This window comes from Heloderma suspectum, chromosome 6, assembly GCF_057233095.1.
Source record: "Heloderma suspectum isolate Gila_16-S chromosome 6, 16-S_ref, whole genome shotgun sequence".
In the NCBI taxonomy this organism is placed as follows: domain Eukaryota; kingdom Metazoa; phylum Chordata; class Lepidosauria; order Squamata; family Helodermatidae; genus Heloderma; species Heloderma suspectum.
Window position 1 is genome coordinate 45,646,859 of NC_139463.1, and position 18,241 is coordinate 45,665,099.

General features: G+C 46.3%; 1 protein-coding gene across 1 annotated transcript; it reads left to right on the plus strand.

Moving 5' to 3' along the window:
* Positions 1–5,186: 5,186 nt before the first annotated feature.
* On the plus strand, positions 5,187–17,720 carry LOC146340750 (pituitary homeobox 3-like). The gene is made up of 3 exons (XM_084808212.1): positions 5,187–5,619; positions 7,677–7,891; positions 15,089–17,720. The coding sequence occupies exons 1-3, from the start codon at positions 5,532–5,534 to the stop codon at positions 15,596–15,598; spliced, it is 813 nt and encodes a 270-aa protein (XP_084664338.1). The 5' UTR covers positions 5,187–5,531; the 3' UTR covers positions 15,599–17,720.
* Positions 17,721–18,241: the final 521 nt, after the last annotated feature.

An 18,241-nucleotide genomic window follows, 5' to 3' on the forward strand; every position in this document is an offset into this window, starting at 1 on the left:
AAAATATGACATTGATGTGTTCTTTTATTTATTTAGGCTATTATTTTTGCCCTGCCTTCTACAAAATAAACCCAAAGGCAGCTTACAATAAAAACTAGGGCTGATCTGAAATCCCCCTACCCCACATGTCCTTGTCTCATTTGCAGATGGGCATGAATGGGGGCTGCGCTGCAGTGGAGGCTGGTAGCTCCGTTGTCAGTGGAGCAGTGAATCTGCTCTGGGTTTCAGTCCGAACTCTAAAGGAGTTCTCCAAAGAGCGAAACCTGAAGCAGATTCACTGCCCCACTGACATCGGAGCCACCAGCTTCCGCTGCTGCTGGGCAATTAAGAATCGACCTCCTACCGAGTTAGGCTATTGGTACATCTAGCTCCATATTGTCTCCACCAGCCTTCCCCAACTGGGTGCCCTCCAGATGTGTTGGCCAATGGCCATGCTGGCTGGGGATGATGGGAGTTGTAGAGAAATACATCAAGAGGGCATCAGGATGGGGAGGGCTGACCTACATCGACTAGCAACTGCTCTCCATGATTTCAGACAGGAATTTTTCCCAGACCTACCTGCAGGTACTAGGGATTGAACCTGGGACCTTTCACATGTAAAGCAGGTGCTCTACCACTGAACTACAACCATTCCCCAAAAGGGAAGGGCAAAACAGAGGGAGAGTGAAATGGAGTGGCTGTCATGGAGTAATGGCTGGTGGATGACATTTCATTTCCCCTAATTCTCCCGGGAATGGCATTATGGGTACTTCCAGATTGATGCCTGCTACCAATCCAAAGTCACTGTGCAGCTATTCTGTCTTTCCCTCTTTAACATTTGTGTGTGTGTGTGTCTGTGGAAAGAAAAAAGGTGGAAGAAGTGTTAGGAAAACAGGAGGGTTATGGGGCTGTTCACGCAGCACACTAACCCAGACTTGGTGATTGAGTGTGAGTTGTTGAACTGTTGGTTCTTTGTTGAACCATGGGTTAGTGTGTTGTCTGAACCCAGGACGTTTTCCACAGGGTGGCTTGTTAACCATGCAAAGTGGCTTGTTGACCATCCTGAACAATCCAACAACAAACCATGGGTTCTGAAGGTGGCTTGCTCAATAAAAATAAACCACGCTGCATGGTTAACAAGCCACTCTGCAGAAAATGTCTTGGGTTCAGACAACACACTAGCCTACAATTCAAAAAACCACCTACGGTTCAACCACAACGCACACTCAATGAGTGTTAGCATGTTGTGCAAATTCAGTCAGTGTTGCCTAGACCCCCTATAAAATTTTGTGAATGAGGCAGGGTGACTGCACAATAAACACCTTATCTGGAAGCACCCAAAGAAAATTGTGACTCCCTATAAAGACTGACTGATTTATTACAACTTAAACTTTCATGGGCTGGCACGGGGGGATGGGAGGTGGACAACTTGTGGTCCTCCAGATGTTTTGGCTGGCAACTTCCAACAGCCCTAGCCAGCACAGCCAATAGTGAGAAACTCTGGGATTTCTGGGCCAAAACATCTGGAGGGCCACAAATTGCGCCCCCCCAGGACTACAGAGGCCATGTCGCCAGATGCATGAAACTGCTCATCATACATTTGACGAAGTGAGCTCTAGAGCTTTTCTACTCGAGGCTGTTAATCTGCTGTTAATCTGCTATATCGACTTTTGGTTTCGTTGCAGAATTAAGAACTGAGCACTAAACGAAGAGCATTTCATTTCCTGCTTTTCCTCTATATAACCTCTAGATGGCACTGTGGTATAACAAAATAGTGCAGATTCACAAGAGGGAATAACACTTTCTTTCACTTTCACAATTAAATGCTGCATTTTCTGTGCTCTAAAAGACTTGCTGAAAGTGCTGCTGAGACACAGAAGTGAAACAGGAGGGTCACGTCATATAAAGAACCCGTATACAACTGTGAGTAGGGAATGACGAGCACGTGATAAATGCCTCGTGTAAAAAAGCCCCTGATCCATGAAAGCTTCTGCCATAATAAATCTGCCACAAGCCTCTTTGTTGTTTTTGTTGCTTCAGACTAACACAGTTACCTCTCCAGACATTGTAACCATGGAAGGCACTGAGAGAAGGGGCAGCCAAATGTTGGGCCAAGATAGGCAGGTGGAAGGTGTGCTCTATCTCAGTGGGGTCACAGCATGGTATCAGTGTAGTAACAATTGCAATGGGGAAAATCATGCTATTAATGCCCCCAGACATAATCTGGAAGTAAGTCCAGAGAGAGTCAATCATTTGTTGAAGGTGTTTGAGGGCATGGTTTGGTAGTTGTCAGGACTGGGCTCCTGCCTATCACCATCAACTGGTCTGTGTCAGCTAGCAATGTAGAGAATGCCCAGCCTGGATATGGCCAATGGTCAGGGGTGATGGGAACTGTAGTCAGAAACATCTGGAAGGTTGGGGGAGGCTGGTGTACACATTCATTTTTGTCCCACTGTTGCCACTGGTAAAATTGTTTTTGTTGGTTTTTAAAGCAGTCCCCCGCCCTGACCTGAAAAACCTGTTAACAGAGCCAATGATGGGAGAAGCGTTCACATCTCATGTCACCCTCAACTCTCTCCAGAAATGGTCTCCACCATAAGATAAGGAGCCACCAACTCTATAGAGCCTTGCTAGTGCCCCAGGGAGTCTGGTGGGTAGAAGAATGGAGATGTTTGTCAAATGGATGGGGAAGATACTCCTGAATTGCTTATTGTTTTATTGGGAAGCTAATAGGAGAGAGAGGGTGGCCCTGCCTGGGAATGAAAGGATCTCTGAAAACCTGAGCTGACTGGAGGAGGGGGGATTCCCAAGAAGCTCACAGAAGCCAGTCTGTCTGAGCAGATTGGGAGAAGAAGAAAATCTGAAGAACATGCTGCCTTCTTCAGTCATTCAGCTAGAAATCTGACCTCCTTGGGATGGCACCAAAGCAGCTCTCCTGACCCATTTTCAAGGCCTGACTAGCTGGCTGGAGGACTGACAGTCAGCCTGTGTCAGCTAGCAATGTGGAGAATGGCCAGCCTGGACCAAAAGAGAACAAAGTGCCTGTCCAAGCTTCCTGCTCCCCCTCCCCCTGTTCACTAGGGTGTATCTGCCTGGTGGTTTGGAAGGTGGCTGTGTCTGTGTCCAGCATGCATCAGGCTCCAGGTTGCAGACCACACCCGCCTTAGCACCTCTGGCTTATATTGTTCCCTCTCTTGGCCCCACTGTTATGCAGAAAGCACAGTAACCATAGATGGGGGTCACTGCATCGCACATACTATACAGGCTTTAAGCAATTTCTTCTTCCAGATGTTGTTATTGTTCTGCCACTGTACACGGAACTGTACAAAATAACATAAGCAACAAAAAAGGTTCTTGTCCCAAGGAGCTTGCAATTAACAGAAGGGAGAATAGTGAAGCCTAGAAGAAAGATAACTGACTTTCAGCTCATGCATTGGTTTAAAAGTGGAAAAAGAGGTCAATCCACATTACAATGCAAACCGATTTTTCCCCAATCCCTACTCAGGGCTCCCAAAATTCCGGTCTGACCCCCAAAAGCACTTCTTCACACAAAAGAAAATTAACTTATAGAACTTGCTACTACATTGGCATGTTTGCATGCAACAAAAAGCCCAAAGTCCAGAGGATCCTGGCTTATGGTGAATGAGCTACATGCTGCTACACACAGCCCATTTATGTCTGCTTTGTTCCTCCTCATTAGCATGACTGTAAAACAAACTAGGAAGAGTTCACTTAGTCCGTTGTCCAAACTGGGGATCTTGGCTTGTTACAAGCCAGAGTCACAAACTAGGGTTTGTTCTTAGATTATGAATCCTGGCTTGTTTAAGGGCAACAATCCAGGATGCTAGGTCCGGAAGAAGGGTATGTTTAGCCATCCTGTTGGTGGGAAGGAGCAAAGCAGGAGCAAATAGGCTGCATGTACTGGCAGGCTGCTTGTTCATGATAAGCAAGGATTCTCTGGAATTCCAGCTTACTGTTGCATGCAAACATGGCCAAGGTGATGGCCACCACCTTATATGGTCTTTAAAAATTTTTGATTTTGTCTAATCAAATTCATGGTCAAATGGTCTATCAGTGGCTATTGGCCATGAGCAGTTGGTGCAGCAACAGTAACATCTAGGGCCTGGCAGAGTGGGCAATTCACATTATTGTGGCTTCAGTCACCATTTTGCTGCCAGGGAAGAGCCAGGAGACACAGACTGTCCAGCAGTGGAGGCTGGTGTCTCCAATGTCAGTGGGATGGTGAATCCGCTCTGGGTTTCAGTCAGAACCAGTCAGAACTCTTAAAGGAGCTATCCAAGGTGCAGAGCAGTTCTGAATGAAACCTGGAGTGGATTTATCACCCCACTGACTGACATCGGAGCCATCAGCATCCACTACTGTCCAAGATGCTCAGCCCCAGGGATTGTGGGGGTGGGGTGGAATTTCCCCACATGGACACTGCCGAATCTTTTTAGAGCAGCAGTAGACACAACAGACCACCTTATAGAGAGTTAATTTTCTTTTATTGTAAGCCACCTTGAAGGCCTGTGCTCAGGCAGTATAAAAATACTTTAAATATTTTTTTTCAAACATGTAGCTAAATGGAACCCCCATGTATAGAGACAGTACACCTCTGGGTATTACATTCTGGGAAGAAACAACACAGAGGGGTGTGTGAATGTATGTGTGTGAACCATCCTCCACTGTTTGTGAGTTTCCAAAGCCACCTGACTGATCACTGTTGGAAACATAATCCTGGGTTAGATGGACCTTTGATCTGGTCCAGTAAGACAGTTCTTACGTTCTTCTCCTAAGTGGTGTCAGAGGCAAGCTGCAAGGATGAATGAAACTCCAAGCAGAAAATGTAAACACAGAGACAACTGGTGCCGAAATGGTGCATATTTCATGTCTTCTCCAAAGAGCTCACTGAGCAAAACAGTGGCCTCCCAGCTGCCATCTTCTCGTCCATCTCCACGTCCAAAGGCCCCAGCCTGCTGCAGAGACCATGGCTGATTGGCACCTGGTTAGACTGCACTCAGCTGTCCCTGATATTTGACACAGAGAGAGAGAGAGACATGTCTCCTCCCTGCCAAGCCAAAGAATGCTCGAGCCCTGGGAAAGGAAAATAAACATGTGAGAAAAGGAGGTGGGATAGAGTTTAAAAAACGGCTGTACTCTGGGAGCAAATAGCTCCTAAGAAGTTGCAGACGCCTTCAGTGGAGGGAGACTGGCAGTCAGAACTTGTTGTGGACCTGGTGGAGGAAAGCTGAGCCCTCAGAGAATGGCTAACTTGGCTCCATGAAGAAGATCCCTGAGGGGATTTTATAACCGGAAAGGGGCTGTCCAAATAGCCAGTGTGAAGAGATTCCCTAGCTTGGACTGTCGGTTATTCTGGAAGACTAGTGCCCCAGGTTTTGTGCCGTTTTATTGCCTAGTCCTCTCCCATCAGCACAGTAAAACTGACACATCAGGCCTTGCTGGCCAGATCTTTTGGAAGTTGTGGAGCAGGAAGCAACTGTTCCTGCACAGGGGACTTTAGCCAGGGAATCTGCCTTTGGATCTTTGGGAGTATGGCAGCATTGCTGCAAGCCGCAGATGGGAGCGCTGATGGGATTCCACCAAGAGCTCAGGCTGGGACACCCAGCACGGAGAGTGGAGGTAAGACACGGAGGAGGAGAAAAGAGTTCAGGAAGATACCAGCTTGCCTGGGGGCTCTGAACCACTCACCCTGGAAGTGATTGTCTCTGAAGGTGTGTACTCACGATCCCTTTGCACAGATCAGCTACATCAAATATTTACCATAGGCCAGAGATAAACAGAGTGTTAAAAATGGGTTGAGAGAAGTCCCACTTTCCATGGTACTTCCATACTTATTTTGTCCCACTGTCATCTCTAGTCAATTAGGGTTTTGATGCCACAAGATCCTGTCCACAAAATCAGGGTGGCTAAACACGGATCTGAAGAGAAATGTTTTCCCAGTCTTTTGCCACATATTTAAAGCATAGAATGGAGATTTCAATCTGTGTTGGCAATTGTGAATAAGGAACTAGAAGGCAGAAGCGTTTATGTAATCTGGAATATTTTATTTATTTGTTTGTTTGTTTATTTCTATACTGCCCAATAGCCCAAGCTCTCTGGGTGGTTCACAAGGTTTTAATAAAACCTAAAAAATTAAAACCACAAGGTTTTACTAAAACAATATAAAATATGAAAGCTTAAAACTACAATATAAAAGTACACCCAGAATAAAACCTAGCAGTGATGCAGAGGTTTAAAATACAGATTTAAAACAGCAGAGGTAAAAGACTAGAATGCTAAAATGCTGGGAAAATAAAAAGATCTTCACCTGGTGCCAAAATGAGTACAATGTAGGCACCAGGTGAACCTCTCTAGGGATAAATGAAAGGGAACCTAAATCCTTAGACTATCTAAGGGACTGTGAGAAAGGAGCAGAGACAGGGCAGAAAATTACACTAGGGGAAGATTTTGAATGGGCTTGGTGAATGTCACGGATTGTCAGGACTTGCTCTCTTTTGGGGTACAACTGCTGCTGTGACCGCTGCTCTTCAGGTCTGCATTACTTCTAGAGTTGTCTTGGCATTACTTTATTTATTATTTATTTATTTATAGCATGTTTACCCCACTCTTCAGCTGAAATGGCTTCCAAAATGGCTTCCAAATCGATAAAAAACCAAGACAGTCCGTGAACTCAGGCTTACAGTCTAAAAGGGGCAGAAAAAGAAAAAGGGATGGGGAAGAAGCTGGGGGGCAGGGGGTTGCGGGGGGGGGGGACACAAACTCTGGCACCAGTTCTTAAAGTAGCAAGAGTCCTTACAATGACCAGCAGGGATGGAAATGGTTCATGGAGAAGAACAGCCAAAAGGAGCTGGTCTCTCAGCAAAGTCCCTGCTTTCCTTTTCTCCCTCTGCTCTGCAGCCTAATGCAATTATATTTATTAGTTCTACAGCAAACTATCTTGATTTGTGATACTTTATCATTTGCTTCTAGCCACTCCGAAGTAATGGCAGTCGAAGTTGCAAGTATGTCCTGCAGAAATTCATTTGACTCGAATCAAACAGTAGTAGTAGTAGTAGTAGATAGTATGCAAAGTAACTGTTCCAAGAAGCTTTCAGCCTAAATTTTGACAATGAACATCTGAAATGTGGGTTTTCTTGATTCAGGACAGCCATTGTACATCACAATTCCATTTCAGCTTGTGAAAAAGGTTTATAAAACCATGGACCATGCAGAACAAGTAGAAAGAAATGGCTGCACCTCTCCTGTACTAGAACTTGGGACCACCCAGTGAAGTTGTCTGGCAGTTGATTCAGGGTGGGCACACTATTTGTACTTCTTCATGCAACAGCTATAAAACATGATAGCTAGATGGAACCTCCATGGATACCTCTGAACACAAGATGATAAGGACAAACAAGGGGGGGGTTGTTTAGATGTCCTTCTTGTGAGCTTCTCAGAGGCATCTGGTTGCCCAGGATGCTGAACTTGATGGACCTCTCTTCTGATCTCTCAGGGCAGTTCTGCGGGAGCTAGGCCGGTGGGGGATTGTGTTGTTTATATCTACTCTAGCTTCCCCCCACCCTCAAGGATATCACTTTGCAAAGTTGTTTTAAAATGTGTTTGTGCCCCTTGGACAAGGAATAAGTCTGATGCCCGTTGTACTTACTAACACCTCCCTTGCTCATGGTTCTCTCCAGGAGAGAACGGTGAGACGTCTCAGTACAAATCTTCTGACTCCAGTGGGGAAGAGGAGGCAAACGTGAGCAAGAAGAAGCCACGCCGACAGAGGACGCATTTCACCAGCCAGCAGCTGCAGGAGCTGGAGGCCACTTTCCAGCGAAACCGCTATCCGGACATGAGCATGAGGGAGGAGATTGCAGGCTGGACCAACCTGACAGAGCCTAGGATCAGAGTGAGTGAGGACCGATGTCAGGGGCATCAAAGTTCTTTTAGCCTGAGGGCTGGATTCAATTTTGGGGAAGCTCTCAGGGCTGCATTCCAGTGGCGAGGCCCAAACACTAGCATATTTTAGCCTAAGGGCCTAATCCTATGGATGTTTAGACAAAAACAAGTCCTACAATTCCCTGTGCTGGGTGGGGAATGCTGGGAGTTGTAGGACGTTTTCTGTCTAAACATCCATTGGACTGAGCTTTAAAGCTCCTACTGCCAGTAACTAAATCTTAGCAGAGTTATTTCGACCTCGTAGAATGGGAAAGAAACAGTGCAAAAGCTGGGAAACTGCCGAACAATTACCAGCTATGGGAAAGGGGTGGGGCCAGGGGAAGGGGGCGTGGCCATGCTGGGAATTCTGAAGGGCTGGATAGGGACCCCAGGTGGTCTGAATTTGGCCCGCAGGCCTGTGGTTCAGCACCCCTGGTCTATGTGGACACAAGCAGCAGGCAAACCAGGAATGAAACTCCTGAACGCAGGTGATCTGGATATACACATGCAAAGGATGAGTAAGCGGAGCCCCAAATGGGTTGACAGACAGTGAGCAACCCCCGGCAAAATCAGGGGCTCTTGGCTGACTTCTCTTTCACGGCAGGATGAAGGGACAGTAAACCAGCCTTCCCCAGCCTGGTGCCCTCCAGATGTGTTGGACTGCAGCTCCAATACATCTGGATGGTACCAGGGTGGGGAAGGCATGTGGAAATGATATCAAGGTTGCTACCAGTAGCGGGATCAAGTTCACAGTTCTATAGGGAAACATGGTGACCCATTGTCTTAAACCTGGGGACTGATCAAGCCAGGACCCACACTAAACAGATTTAAAGGTACCAGTATGACTCATGTCCACTTGTGTGAAAGAATGATAGAGTTCATTGATAGAAAATGGATGCAGATAATAAAAGCAAAGAAGAGCTTACACACACCTCTCAATCGGCAGATCACAGTCTCCTCAATTGATGTTGCATTGGTTTCCTTGATGAACAGGTGCTGTCCCAGGAGGCTGGTTATCTGAGCAGGTGGCACATCTTCCCCCAACCCTCAGACCAGAACAGGTAGCAGGCCGATCTGCCCAGGATTTTATAGGGCTTGTCTCACTGACCCTGTTCAGACATCACACTAAGCCATGATGGTTAGGAGTTTTGAGCTAACCATGTTTGCTTAGCATGATGTCTGAACAGGCATCTGTCGCAACCATGGTAGGTTATTAATCATGAACTAACCATGTTCAGTAACCACTTGCTGCAAGATGGTTAGTGGCCTCTACCATGGCTTAGTGTGATGTCTGAACAGTTGCTGTGGTAAATTGGCAGTTGCCATAGAGCTCTGTGGCAAGAGCGGCCAAAGGAGTAGCCTCCGAGCACCAAAATGGCCAGCAGCACCAAGCACCAAAATGGCTGACAGTGCAAAGGCTGCTGGGATGTATGGCCACCCATCCGGAGGACTGCAGGTTCCTGCAGGAGGGAGGGTGGTTAGAGAATATTTAGTCTAACCACTTTGCAGAACATGGTTACCAGTACGTGTGACAGTAGCACTCGCAGTGATTAGCAGTAACCTCCATACACCATGGTTAGCCTAACCACTCTTCCCCAGTGTGCATCTGAACAGGGCCATCGACTTCCAGACTGTCAAAAGGCACAAATACACCTCCCTCCCTTCACCAAGGAGGAGAAAGGGGACCCTTAACTTCTTGGCAGGAAAGACAGTTTCTCACAGCAAAGAAAGGAGCATTTCTTATCAACAAATTAGCAATTAAAATACACCCCATGCAAAACAACTACTATGCATTATATAACTTTTGTGTAGCAAAAAGCACTGAACTTCAGCTGTAAAAACCAATTCTAACTTCATAATAGTTGCCAACCGCTCAATCAAATAAGTGTACATTTGCTACTAGACACTGTATAGGACTTTGCTCAAGTTCACACCTGACTGCTCACCATTCTTCCAAAACCAAACCCAATACACCTATAAATGACCGAAAATCATCGGTGCTGCTGAAATACACTGGAATTCTTTGTATGTTGAGGCACATCAACCCCAGAGATTGTGCCCACAGCTCACAACATGAAGATATGGAGAATGTGCCCAACCTGAGAGCATCCACAGGGAATTTTGCAGGTTGCCTGGTGGGCATGTGTAGTCTCCAAGTGATTCTGGAGAATGTACCCAAGTGGACAATGCCAATTGGGTAGTGTGTACTTGTTGTTGTTGTTGTTGTTCAGTCGTTCAGTCATGTCCGACTCTTTGTGACCCCATGGACCATAGCACACCAGACCTTCCTGTCCTGCGCTCTCTCCCGGAGTGTGCTCAAGTTCATCTTCATTGCATCGGTGATGCTATCCAGCCATCTCATCCTCTGCCGTCCCCTTCTCCTTTTGCCTTCAGTCTTTCCCAGCATCAGGGTCTTTTCCAGAGAGTTTTCTCTTCGCATTAGGTGGCCAAAATATTTCAGCTTCAGCTTCAGTATCTGTCCTTCCAATGAGCATTCAGGGTTGATTTCCTTTAGGATGGACTGATTTGACCTTCTTGCAGTCCAGGGGACTCGTAAGAGTCTTCTCCAGCACCACAGTTCGAAAGCATCAATTCTTCGGCGCTCAGCCTTCCTTATAGTCCAGCTCTCACAGCCATACATTACTACTGGGAAAACCATAGCTTTGATTAGACGGACCTTTGTCGGCAAGGTGATGTCTCTGCTTCTTACTATGCTGTCTAGGTTTGCCATAGCTTTCCTCCCAAGGAGCAAGCGTCTTTTAATTTCATGGCTACAGTCACCGTCTGCGGTGATCTTGGAGCCCAAGAAAGTACAATCTGTCACTGCTTCCATTTCTTCCCCTTCTATATGCCAGGAATTGATGGGGCCAGATGCCATGATCTTAGTTTTTTTAATGTTGAGTTTCAAACCAGCTTTTGCACTCTCCTCTTTCACCCTCAACAAGAGGCTCTTGAGATCCTCTTCGCTTTCTGCCATTAGGGTGGTATCATCTGCATATCGGAGGTTGTTGATAATTCTCCCGGCAATCTTAATTCCGACCTGTGATTCATCCAACCCGGCGTTTCTCATGATGTACTCTGCATATCAGTTAAATAAGCAGGGTGACAATATGCAGCCTTGTCGTACTCCTTTCCCAATTTTGAACCAATCGGTTGTTCCATCTCTGGTTCTTACTGTTGCTTCTTGACCCTCGTACAGGTTTCTCAGGAGACAGGTAAGGTGGTCTGGTACTCCCATCACTTTAAGAATTTGCCACAGTTTGTTGTGATCCACACAATCAAAGGCTTTAGCATAGTCAATGAAGCAGAAATAGACGTTTTTCTGGAATTCTCTTGCTTTCTTCATGATCCAGCGAATGTTGGCAATTTGATCTCTAGTTCCTCTGCCTCTTCGAAACCCAGCTTGTACTTCCGGTAGTTCTCGGTTCGCATACTGCTGAAGCCTAGCTTGTAGGATTTTGAGCATCACCTTGCTGGCATGTGAAATGAGTGCAATTGTGCGGTAGTTTGAACACTCTTTGGCGTTGCCCTTCTTTGGAATTGGAATGTAAACTGACCTTTTCCAGTCTTGCGGCCATTGTTGAGTGTTCCAAATTTGTTGGCATATTGAATGCAGCACTTTAACAGCATCATCTTTTAGGAATTTAAATAGCTCAGCTGGAATACTGTCATCTCCGCTAGCTTTGTTGTTAGTAATGCTTCCTAAGGCCCACTTGACTTCACTCTTGAGGATGTCTGGCTCAAGTTCAGTGACCGCACTATCATGGCTATCAGGGACATTAAGATCTTTCCTGTATAGTTCTTCTGTGTATTCTTGCCACCTCTTCTTAATCTCATCTGCTTCTGTGAGGTCCCTGCCTTCTTTGTCCTTTATCATGCTTGTCTTTGCACAAAACGTTCCCTTGAGATCTCCAGTTTTCTTGAAGAGATCTCTAGTCTTTCCCATTCTGTTGTTTTCCTCGATTTCTTTGCATTGTTCATTTAAGAAGGCCTTCTTGTCTCTCCTTGCTATTCTCTGGAACTCTGCATTCAGTTGGATAGATCTTCCCCTTTCTCCATTGCTTTTCGCTTCCCTTCTTTCTTCAGCTACTTGTAAAGCCTCATCAGACAGCCACTTGGCTTTCTTGCATTTCTTTTTCTTTGGGATGGATTGAGTTGCTGCCTCCTGAACAAAGTTACGGACCTCCGTCCATAGTTCCTCAGGCACTCTGTCTGTCAGGTCTAATCCCTTAAATCTATGCCTCACCTCCACTGTATATTCATAAGGGATATGATTTAGGTCATACCTGAATGGTTTAGTGGTTTTCCCTACGTTCTTCAATTTAAGCTGAAATTTTGCAACAAGAAGCTCATGATCTGAGCCACAGTCAGCTCCAGGTCTTGTTTTTACTGACTGTATAGAGCTTCTCCACCTTTGACTGCAAAGGACATAATCAATCTGATTTCGATATTGACCATCTGGTGATGTCCATGTGTAGAGTCATCTCTTGTGCTGTTGGAAAAGAGTGTTTGCTATGATCAGCGTGTTCTCTTGGGAAAACTCTATTAACTTTTGTCCTGCTTCATTTTGTACACCAAGGCCATGCCTGCCTGTTATCCCGGTGATTTCTTGACTTCCTACTTTAGCATTCCAATTCCCTATGATGAAGAGGACATCTTTTTTTGGTGTTAGTTCTAGACGGTGTTGTAGGTGTTCATAGAACCGATCAACCTCAGCTTCTTCGGCATCAGTGGTTGGGGCATAGACTTGAATTACTGTGATGTTGAATGGTTTGCCTTGGATTCGTACTGAGATCATTCTATCGTTTTTAAGATTGTACCCCAGTACTGCTTTTCCCACCCTTTTGTTGACTATGAGTGCTACTCCATTTCTTCTAAGGGATTCTTGCCCACAGTAGTAGATATGATGGTCACCTGAATTAAATTCATCCATTGGCTGACTAATCTGTACCTTGGCTGGTTCTCTGGGGGACTATGTACATTTCCCAGGCAATGTACAAAATGTTGATGCCATGAACATATGAAGCTGCCTTATACAGAGCCAGGTTATTGGTCCTTTTAGCCCTCTGCTATCTAGTCTGGCTGGTGATGGCTCCCTAGTGTCTGGGGCAGGGGGGCATTCCTAGCCCTGCCACCCACCACCCTTCAATTGAAGATGCTGGGGACCGAAGCTGCAACTTCTGCACTATTTATTACTATTTTATTTATTTCTAACCATATCTCACTTTGCTTCTAAGGTAAGCCCTCGTCAGGCAGCTTACAGTAGAAAGACTGAAAGCAATAGAATGTTTTTATTCCAAAATTCCCTCTTGATGCTCTCAGTTTGTGCACATTCTCCATGGCTTCATGTGGTGAACTATGATGCACATTTAATAAAAACATCAAATAATGTTATATAGAGGGGTCAAGAACAACATTCAATAAAAAGCTTGGCAGAATAAGAAGGTATTTAGGATGGCCTGGTGCCCTCTATATGTTTGGGAAAACACCTACCACTATCCTGACCAGTGGCCATGGTGGCTGGGGCTGATGGGAGTCGAAGTCCAAAACATCTGGAGGGCACCAGGTTGGGGGAGGCTGCTTTATGGTATGCTTAAAGTCCACAAGAGAACGGGGGAAGCAGAGTTCTCAGGGGAGGAAATCCCAAAACTATGGGGCCACCAGTGAAAGGGCACCTGCCAACCTGATGGACCTTAGTGGCAGCCCAAGAGCAGGGCATCTGCGGCAGACCTTAGGGTCTGAGCATGTTCCTTTGGATTCAGGCGGCCCTTCAAAGAACCTGGTCCCCAACAATTCAGGACTCCATGTAAGGTATGCATGCATTCTACCACCAACCTATGACTAATGCATATTAACATCTCTGATCAATTTACACTCTCCAAGACCTCTCCGTGATTAACGCTGACTGGGCAGTGTTCAAAATCTCCTGCTGATACTGTGAATTTGCTCACATTTTTCCATGCACATGTGAGAACATGCACAATCACCTGCTTTTTCCCATTCACCAATCACATGAATCTCAACATTTTGAGTAAAATGTTGGCTGGCACACAAGGATGGGTCATCCCATGAACAACTCCATCACTGCCTAACCAACGAGCTGCTCATACTGAGGAGCCATGCCAGAGCCAGCAACTTTATAGGACCAGGTGGAATCCCATTGGCCCTTTGTATCACCTGATACCTGTGGGATTGAGAGCTGCAATGCCATAGAATCCTAGAATGGTAGGGTTGGAAGGGGCCTATAGGACCATCGAGTCCAACCCCCTGCTTGGTGCAGGAATCCAAGTCAAAGTATCCCTGACAGATGGCTGTCCAGCTCCAGTTTCAATATTGGCATTCCAGCACAAAACAGAGCAGGTTGGCAGCCACCTCCACCAACTTGCTGCCACAGGGGCACAGACAGAAAAGCGCAGGCCTCTCAGACCCAAGCAAGAATCCCCAACCCTTTTGGGTTGTCACATTTGGAAGTTTGTAGTGGGTGCTCTCACAAAATGGTTCCCATGAGGGGCTTTCCCATTCATAAAATGGCTCCCATAGTGGGCATGGCCAGTGACAGAACACTCGTTTCCCAGAAGACAAGCTGGTGAGACTCAAAGCCAAGTAACCTCCCCAAGAACCTATATACAAGGCAGAGGTGGGGTCTTTGCACCTTGGAGAGCTCCTTTAGAGTTCTGACTGAAACCCAAAGCGAATGCACCACCCCACCAACATCGGAGCCACGAGCCTCCACTGAGCTGGGTGCTTCCAGATGAGGCTTTTATGGTGCCATTGCCCTGCCTCGTTCATGGAATTTTATGGGGGGGGGGGGGTTTAACTACCCAACATTGTCTTGAACTCCAAACCCTCCAGTATTTTCCCACTGTGTCTTCTGTCTCTTCTCTCACAGTGCAGAAATTCCATTAATGAGAAAAAGATGGCATAACTGCCCTACACCTTCTAATTAGAAGCACCAGGAGCCCTCCCTCCGTGCCTCATTTGGAATAAGCGCCCCCAGCCCCCGTTCGCCAACTGCAGTGGCTGCAGGCAAATTGCATGTGCAGTGCCTGCATAAAGCTGCCTGTCATTCCATCAGGCATTGGATTGTGACTAACCAGTGCCTTCAAGAGTACAGTCTTTCTCCCTGCTTCCCTTTCTTCCTCTCCCTCTCTCTTCCCCCCCCCCCCAGGTTTGGTTTAAGAACCGGAGAGCCAAATGGCGGAAGAAGGAGCGCCATCAGCAGACGGAGCTTTGCAAAGGGGCCTTTGGCTCGCAGCTCAGTGGTTTGCCTGGGAGCCCTTATGAGGACCTCTACCCGAGCTATGCCTGCAGTACCTGGGCCCCCAAGGGGCTGCACGTCAACCCCATCCATGGCAAAGGTTTCCAGCTCTTCAACTCCATGAACCTCAATTCCTTTCCACCCCAGAGCGTGTTCCCTGCAGCTGCAGGAGCCTCCGTGCCTGGCGTCCCCTCTTTGGAGATGTTCAACAGCCTGGCAAGCCCTCCTGGGCCTGCTGTCTCAACGTATGGAACTGGTGCTTCTTCTCCGTACATGTACAGGGACCCCTGCAACTCAAGCCTGGCGGGTTTGAGGCTCAGAGCAAAGCAGCCGCAGCTGCCGCCCCTCAACTATGGCTACCCTCAAAATGCAGCCATCAGCCCCAGTTCCAGCCAGTATAATCTGGACAGGCCCGTGTGACATTTGGGCCCAAAAGGGGGCCAGTGTTGTGCCCTCTTCAGACTCTTGCAGGGCCTTGGTAAAAGGGGTGGCCTCTGTAAGTCCAGGGGGCAGGGGGTGAATAGGATCCACCAGTTCTGGAAGGAAGGGCTCTTTGGGCCTCTTCCATTCCGGATGTCATCGCATGACCTTCTTATTGACTGCTTAGACACAGTCACCTTTCATGGAGCCCATTACTCTTCTGAGGCCCCTAGTCCTGGTTGGAGGCTACGAACAGCTAAGGCTATTCTAATTTTATCTGAACCTTTTTGTATCAGATGCCCAATGTGTTTTTATTTCTTTAGTAGGAGGCCAGGAAGGGTGAACTGTTATTGAAATTTTGAACTGTCCAATGGTTCTCTAATGGTTAGAGGGAGAAAAGCCCATCTGTTATGACCAAAAGCAGAATCTCAAAGGAAATGGAGGAAGTGACCTTCTCCTAGGAGGAGGAGGGATGGGAGATCCAGTGATTTTTGAGCTCAACAAGATTTTCCAAATTCCACTTTGGAAGCTCAGTTCGCCTCCCATTTTTGCTTGCGACCTGTTTTTCTTCTTGTTCAAATGTGAAAAAGTGTGCATTTCCGTGCACATTTTTCAAAAGTGCACACTTTTTCCCCATTGACTGAAGCATGAAAATTAGTATTTTTGCATTTTAAAGTGTGCATTTTTTAAAGAATACACATTTTTTGGATGGGATCTCTAGTTCAGGAATGTGTGAGCTTTTTCTGAAAAATGTGCTCCCGTTCACTTTTGCGGTAGTGAACAGGGCAAGTTCTGTTGATTTGTGAACTGAAACCAAGTTCTTGTACATCCCTAATGAGGAGCAGGTAAAGAAGCCAGACAACACAGGTGGATGCTGGGGCTGCCTTGGTGGGCTGGCCTGATCCAGTCAAATCAACTGAACCCCTGTCCATTGATGTATGGAGGCCTAGGGTTGAGAGGCTCTCAGCAAAATGCTACCCTGTGGGGGGCCCTTCCACCACTGACACCTGCCCCCCTTTATAATTAATCCCCCCAAACATATCTATCTTTTGGGGGGTCAGGTGCTCTGGCACTAAGCAACTAATGGACACCATATTGTCCACCATCCCACCCCCAATGCCCTGGAAGTGGAGTTGTTTTGGGGCTCTGTGGAGAGGAAAAAATGACTCCTGCTACAAATATAGGGAACCTTGGGGCAGCCCTGTTTCTGTGGCAGTGGCCATTTTTGCAGGGTGGCAGCTATTTTTTCCTGGCCCTCAGTTTCATCCCATGGTCAGCTGGATGGACCCCTCATGAACCTCAGGACCAACCCTGTGTCATAAACCAGACTTATATCCACCATGATTTTGAAGGTTTGGCCAAATTAACAATAATGGTTTCCATTGTCAAAAAGGCATATCCTCCATTTTGACTGCAAAGCTCCCAGAGCAAGCAGCCCCTGGTGAATGAGTTGTCCGTGACTAGACAGCACAAGCTTCCCCACCCTCCCGGTACTTACATCCGGCTAGCTACTTGTTGCCATTTGCCTCGAACAGAATTGCTCAGAGGGCACTTCCTGCCTGCACCCACCACATTCATTTGCAGGCGAGATGGAAAACCCCAATTCGCATAAACTTTCCACCATTGGCTTTGCCCAAGCCTTTCTTGTCCAGCCTTTCTGAGGATTTCTCTGCTATCTGTTGTTCAAATCACTGGGAAGATGGTGGACCTCTTCAAACTGTTCACCCATGAAGGCTTTCCCTCTTGAATGGTGGGATTCAGGTTTCCCAGGGAATTAAGAAGGGCAGATCCATCTTGAGAGTGGAGTTGCTCTAACCAGAAGAGGCTTCCTTGTTTGTTCTTCTTTTGTCATTTCGGAGAATATGTGCTGGTGTGGCATAATGGAAGGTTGTGGCCACTGGATTCTATGTGCTGGATACGACATTGGGAATTGCCTGACTAAAGACTCCAAAAAACTCTGTAACCAAACAGAAGTATATACAAGCCCTGTCTGTTTACCATCTTGAGATAAAGAGAGACTTGCTTTTAAAGCCAGACTTCTAAAAAAAAAAAATTCATGAGTGAATGCCATGTGCTTCTTTCTGATGTCCTATCAATAAACTTTTTTTTTCTATTTCATTACAATGCTGTGCCCATGGATTTGAACTTCCGAAGCTTACCATACTGAACCTCTTTGTTTGAGTTCTGTGTGAAAACAGATGTTTGGGGTTTTTTATAAGAGATTCGAGTGCCCAGGTAGTGACATGTGAAAACCACCCATTTTAGCAATTTATTTATTTTTAATAAAACCAACTGTGGGCACAAGTGCTCCATTCACCTATATGGAACATGGGGGGATGACTGCAATTAGGAAAATAGAGCAATGGGGGTGGTGGTATTTTTTGGAGAGGGTGCTCAGAATTTTCTGCTGGATGAAGACACATATTTGAATCTGTTTGAACATCAATCTGAAAACAAATGCCTTATAATGCAGTGAATGCATGTTCAAACCACTTCCACCACACTTCACTTCACTTTATTTCATTTTATTTATTATCAAAATGTGTATCCCTCCTTTCTATCAACCCAGCTTACAATCAGGTGGAAATCCACAAACTGTAATCGAGTAACAACAAAAAGACAGACAGTATCAAATAAACATCA